The sequence below is a fragment of the Crassostrea angulata genome, chromosome 5 (genome assembly GCF_025612915.1).
Source record: "Crassostrea angulata isolate pt1a10 chromosome 5, ASM2561291v2, whole genome shotgun sequence".
In the NCBI taxonomy this organism is placed as follows: Eukaryota; Metazoa; Mollusca; class Bivalvia; order Ostreida; family Ostreidae; genus Magallana; species Magallana angulata.
Window position 1 is genome coordinate 21920371 of NC_069115.1, and position 6611 is coordinate 21926981.

A 6611-nucleotide genomic window follows, 5' to 3' on the forward strand; every position below is an offset into this window, starting at 1 on the left:
TGATGATCCATGCAGGTTATAAATGATAGCTATATATACTGTAGATTGTTAAATAATCACAATGCTTTTAATTTCACTATGTTGAACTTCGTGATTGATCGGTTTTTTTTCACAAAATTAAACCCATCGTAAATACTAATACAAGTATTTTAAAACGTTTTAATGCTTACTTTCATCAACTGGTTTTCTTTGAGCGCGAAATTAAAACCATCACTATTGGAATTTTTGAGAAATCGTGAAATTTTAGCACCGTGGAATTAAAACGACTTACAGTATAACATTTAAAATATAAACTTAACATTTAAAATTACATGTATGTACTTACATAGGTATTCCATATATACATGCGAATTTGACTATTATCATGATTATTACATCTGATTTGGATATCTGAATATCTAAGGTCAACTTGTGCAAGTTCATGGAGTTCAATTCATGCACTCAATGTAGGTTAAGTTTCAATCTTTATGCACAGTCATCATCAAAAGAACACCATTGAACGATGGTAACATCATTTATTACAGTTATTTGAATAATTTGCTAAACAATACATAAGAATACAGTTCTTATAAATGGACAAATTAAAATATTGTGTTTGTTTACATATCCTGATGGCGTTTACATATCCTGATGGCATTTACTCACAGTTTGTTTACATGTAATACTGGATTTTCTTCACTTTACCTCCTTGCAATTCACCCACAAAGAGGTTGTCTCTGGTATCCACACATAAACCGAATGGATCCTGTAATTGACAGTTGTCAATGTAGCGGAGGAACTGTCCGTCCTGATCCAGGATGTGGATACTTTGGTTGTTGAGGTCTGCTGTCAGGATCCGACTCTGACTGTCTGTAGTGATGCCGACTGGACAAAATGGTTTCTTGGTAATAGAGGGAGAACCGAGGTATGTAAACTGGAGTTTCCCGGCCTGATTGACCACCACTACTGCATCAACTTGATTGTCAGCTACACAGATATCTAGGTTCCTGTTCTCACTGATGTATTTAGAGTAACTACAATCAGAGGAATAGAGAGGTTGTCCTTTGTCATTGTATTGAATCGTTTGTTTCTCAGTGGAGCCAGAGTAACGCACAACTTTTGTTTGTTTCTCATCATCACTGACCATGACAACCAGGAGGTCACCAGAGGAGGTACTACAGACACAGAGAGGATACCACCCCCTTAGTCTGATCACTGTCTGTATCTGTGTATTCTTCACTATGTTAACAGTTCTATCATTGGGATCAGTATAAACTAGTTCACCACTCTGTGTCACTGCTATGTCACATGGTTTGTTCCCTGACTTGGTTTGGATGGACTTCACTAGTTTACCGTGGAGGTTGTAGAGTCTCATCATGTTGTCCTTACCACTCGTCCACACTTCTTCATCACTCAGACAGGACACACTGCATAATTTATTAACTTCTCCATACTCTGTGTTTATATCTGTGATGATCCGTGGTACATCAATGAGTGGTCTGTCCGGGGGAGAGGACTCAGCACCAGGAGAATCCATTGTGTAGCCATGCTCTTCTGTTTTGATGGATAATGCTGACAGAGAACCAATCTGCTGATAAATCTGTTCTTTGTTTATTTTCTGAGGAGTGAATTTTGGTAGAGAAACTGTGAGTTTGGAAGGTAATCTTTTGAATTCCGCATTCCTGGATTTGTAAGAAGATACATGGCTGACATCATTGGAGTTTAGGAGCTTCTTTAGATCAGCAATGCACTGTGTGATTTCAGAAATACTGCGTTTGATATCATTTTCATGCTTATTTAAGACAATCAGGTGTTTGGAATCTATTTCAACCACGTCAGATTTCAGTTTTCTGATAGCAATGTCTATTTCTCTCTGCAGTTCTTCTCCATGTTTGTCAATAGCTTTTGTTAATTTCTTGGAGTTTTCCTTGAGATCCGTTTTCTGAACTGGGATGTTAGCTGCAATCTCTTGGTATTTAGGATAAATGGCATTTTCTAATTCTTGCAAATCTCTTTGTAAAGCTTCTTTCTTAGTATCTAGCATTTTCAAAATGCCAACTTGTTCATGTCCTAAATGTTTTCGAGAAGAAACACACTCCACACAAATAGGAATGTCACAGTGCTCGCAGTAAAGTTCACATAATTGTGTGGAATGTTTTGAACATTTAGGATTAAGTCCCCGCTTTTTAAATGGCACCACTTTGTGTTCTTTTGATTCATCTAGGAGATGTTTTCCAACGCAAGCTACACACAGATGTATGTGACAAATGTCACAGTGCATAGGGGGGGCCGGGCTCTCACAGAGATGACACCGTAACACATCCTGGGCCCAAGTACGTGGGAGCATGGTCAGGCAATGAAGGATTTTAAGAGAATCCTGAAATAAATTTTTGAAAAACCAATTAGCTTGCCGCTCTCTGATCAATCTAAGAAAGTTTTTCAATTTTGCGGAGGCGTCTGAACCGGGGGGACTGGGGGAAGGGGGAGGGCTGTCTGCAAAGTTGTTTTTATTTGCTTGTCAAGATTTCGGAAAAGTCTAGCCCCCACCCCCACCCCCACTTTCAATTTGTTTACGACAGCATTGTTTTGTGCGTCGTAGTTCACGTTCTGTATTATGACCGAGATAAAATTTTGGAAGGATTCTTTTATTCTATAGCTCGATTCACACTTAAGTATCTTTTACAGAAGTATATAGTTATTAAACAAATACCAATGAAAATGAAAGCTAGGACAGAGTATTGTTACTAATAAATGAAAAAAAATCTACATGTACAAACCTCCAAATTCCAACATGGCGAGTCAGGTATTTTACTTCCTGGTCTGGGTCAACCGTAATCGATATCATCACGTGATTTATTTATTTCCAACAGCGGACCCGCCGGTGGATTTAAAGGGATGTCAATATTCAAATCATGAAAAGCGGACTCAGATGATGTGTTGGGCGAGTGTGTGTGTGTGAGGGAGGTCAATACCACACATATTTTTATGTCGTTTCAAACTGTTTTTATTAATGCGCACTCAAATATTTAAAACGCTGCTTAATATTTATATCAAATTTGGTGTACGCTTTTAAACAATGGTTTTGCTTAGTATGTGTATAAAACATAATTTTCTGTAGTTTTCCCATTTTTTAAAGATATTCCATCAATAACATTTATATTTTTTATCTAATAGATTGCTAGTTTGATCACTAAAATTTTAGTGTGATTTTATGAGGTTTATTGAATAATACAGATTCACTTTTGAAATTTTGAATAACAACGAATTGATCACATCTTAAAATTAAATTGAAGTCTATGGGCAAAATGCAATTTTAAATATTATCTTTTTAGTACAAGTAATTTTCTTTGCAAAAGCTTTCCCTTTCTTTGAAAATGCTAGAAAAATTCATAATTTACGGTACATATTTTGAGAAATGTTTTTACCATGATTTTTAAAGGGTAAACTCTATAAAAAGTTTCAAGTGAAAAAATTCATTTAATTGACTAAATACATACTCCCGAGTTTGGTTTATGTCAACCTCATAATTATTAAAAATATATATTTAATGTACTTTGATCAATTAAAAATTTTAATCACCTCAGTTATGGATAGACAGCCTTAATGCCATACGACAACCACTAATCTATCCAAGTGAATGTGTTCGGATATTTTTCTTTATGGTTGCTAAATCTGATAAATTCCTAAAGGAAAGCTCACGAGACTTGCTTCAAAACGGGTAATAGTCCGAGATCTATGCAGTTCCTGTGAAATTATGAATGTTCGGATAAGATTCTCAAAGTAGGTAAGTATTGACCAGTTTAATGTCATAAATTGCTATGATATATGTTAAAGAACACAGCTATTGTTCCTGTTTAACCACTCCACACGTTGTTACGGGATAAAACATTAGGCTGGTAATAAAATCAAAGATGTAATATTTACATCTACTAAGTATTATTTTCTCTATTTCTTACGGAAACATATAGTTAATTCATAGCTCTATTGAAACAGCCAGACTGAAATCTACACGCCCCATTTATCGATTGGTCGAAATCTACAGCGGCTGAAACTGACATGACTAAAATGACACGCCCTGTTTATCGATTGGTCTGAACCTGAAAATCTCACAGTAGACGATTTGGCTAGCTGTTTCTTTTAGCTAAAGTTCTTATGTACGTTAACAGTAATTAAGTGAATTTTACTAACTTTTCATAATCAATTTATTAATTACTAGTTTAAAGAAAGATGTTAATGTAAACACAAGTTATGTATTTCTTCTGCAATGTCGCTACCTTCATATCCCGAATGAATCACCAAAGAAAGCATTTTATTGTTTAATTAAATGCTTTTGGTATCCAGTCTCTTTTTTAAAAACACTTATGAATATAGATTTGTTACATTTAAACACATTTAAAATGTACCGTGCCAAATTCAAGTCTGTTGCTGTTGCGCGGATCAAAATTATATTCGCAAAGGAAACTTCTGAAATGGGTGTAAATCTATCTATCTATCTATCTATCTATCTATCTATCTATCTATCTATCTATCTATCTATCTATCTATCTATCTATCTATCTATTCTCTCTATCTATGTATATTCTCTCTCTCTCTCTCTCTCTCTCTCTCTCTCTCTCTCTCTCTCTCTCTCTCTCTCTCTCTCTCTCTCGTTCATTTGTTTATGTGTGTTTTGTTTTGCTTTACAATGCAAAAGACAAGTTTGTTGCTTGCCATGAACTGAATTATACGTACACGAAACAATGATTCAAGCATTTTCACAGCGCATATACATGTATAACTTCCAGAATGACCTTTAAAAACATTTTGATAAGGCGTGTCAATTGTCCAATATGTTAACTGTATATTTTTTTTTTATTAACACATGGAGTTTTGTAATTTTTTCCGCAAAATAAATTCAAATTAATATTAAAATATGGATATACTAGCTATACGTTTATACACATATGAGGTAGGCATAAAACACACATATAAATGCTATTAATTTTATTATATAACTCATTTTTGGTCTGTTACGTGTATACTGGGGGATTTCTGACTATTTAACGAAACAAATATAATGAGACATGCTGTATTTGAGACTACCGGCAACTTCACTCCAGCTACATCGTTAAGAATAAAAAATCACAACTCTGTGTAAAAATATTAATGTATTCTCTTATGAGGGCACTGCACCCAATGGGAGAATTATCACAGATCCTTGATTAATATTTGTTGTTTTGAAAATAAAATTCAAAAAAAAATATTCTCATATAATGTATAATATAATTATACTGTACCCCTTATATTTATGATTATACCCGCACTTTTTAAAGAAAGTTCGAGTATATTTTTGTTACGCGGTTCCGCCCGTCCGTCTGTCACGTTTTACTTTTTCAAACTGCACTTACATCTTATAAACTAGCAAACTGAACTGTTGGAGTTTGATTGGGGGGGGGGGGGGTCATGTTGTTTTGTAAAAAGGTTTCAAAAATTCTCTGGTAGTCCTGGGGGTCAAATAATTGGTAAAAAATGACGTTTTTCACAAAAACTTTCTTCCTCGATATCCTCCTACATTTTCAACAGTCGACAAATCATCTCTTAGTTAAATAGTAGCAGAAAATTGACTTTATCACTCAAAATATAAACATAGATCCCAGGACTCCTCTTATGATTTAATGGATAGACACATCATATTTTGAAATCCTGGAAAATTTTTAAAGGTACGTAGATATTCAAAAAATATGACTGTACATGTATATAAACTAAATGCATGGTCTATATGACCTTTGTTGAGTCATTTTTGTGATTAATTAACTGGCTGTTCATCAATCAAACGTTTTAATCTTTTATTTTCAAATAAAAAAGTTATTCTTGGAATTGCTATTTATTCTGGAATTTGGAAGTGATACGTATTAATTTTAGTTGCAACAGCCCATAAGCTAATCAAAAATGAAAACAAAAAAGGGAGGTGGGGGGTCTAATAGATAATTCTGTTTTCCGGGGAGACGAAAAACTTTTTTTACTATGTTAATGTGACAGGTTTGAATTTTTCAAGAGCAGCGGGTATCGATATCCGGATCACCCGAACACCCTCCTCTAGATCCGCGCATGTAGCTATCAGTATTTTGAATGCGCTTTTTAATGGTTTTACATTAAAATTTCTTTTATTCACATTGCTTTCCTTTCATTCACTACATGCGGATTTTTTTCCCGCCGGTGCTGAAACTGACAATGATGGAACGTAGCTCGGAAATCTAGGGTGATCAGCGAATGCTCCTTTGGGGGAAGACAATATCAGTGAATATACAACTCGGGTTTTAAATGGTAAGTTAAATTGCTTCAGTTATAATCAAACATGTAGCGCTAGGTTGGGATGGGAAGGGGCGGGTGGTGGGGGGGGGGTGGCAATCTTTTATCTTGATTAGAATTAGATCTATGTTCAGAAATCTTAAACGAACTGAATTTCTGCCAAGGTGTAATGGTCTTCAAATGCAAGTGCACTAGCTTAAGGTCAGCAAAATGAATATGGAAATATAAATACTTGTTTTGTCTTTGTAAAAAAAACACACACAAAAACTAACATGTAAAATCTCTAAATGTACAGGGAATTTTTACTTAAGCAAGAGTTATTCATTACATGTGCTGATCTAGAA

The 6611-nt window shown here is 34.7% G+C and overlaps 1 protein-coding gene across 1 annotated transcript; it reads right to left on the reverse strand.

The window, feature by feature from the left end:
- Positions 1-582: 582 nt before the first annotated feature.
- Positions 583-2791, reverse strand: LOC128184157 (E3 ubiquitin-protein ligase TRIM71-like). Its single transcript, XM_052853514.1, has 2 exons — positions 2757-2791; positions 583-2356 (listed from the first exon to the last, which is right to left on the reverse strand). The coding sequence occupies exon 2, from the start codon at positions 2324-2326 to the stop codon at positions 653-655; it is 1674 nt and encodes a 557-aa protein (XP_052709474.1). The 5' UTR covers positions 2327-2356; positions 2757-2791; the 3' UTR covers positions 583-652.
- Between the last annotated feature and the right edge of the window lie 3820 nt (positions 2792-6611).

Excerpts from the sequence above, each read along its gene's own strand:
- LOC128184157 (XM_052853514.1), bottom strand. The coding sequence starts at position 2,326 with ATGCTCCCACGTACTTGGGCCCAGGATGTGTTACGGTGTCATCTCTGT.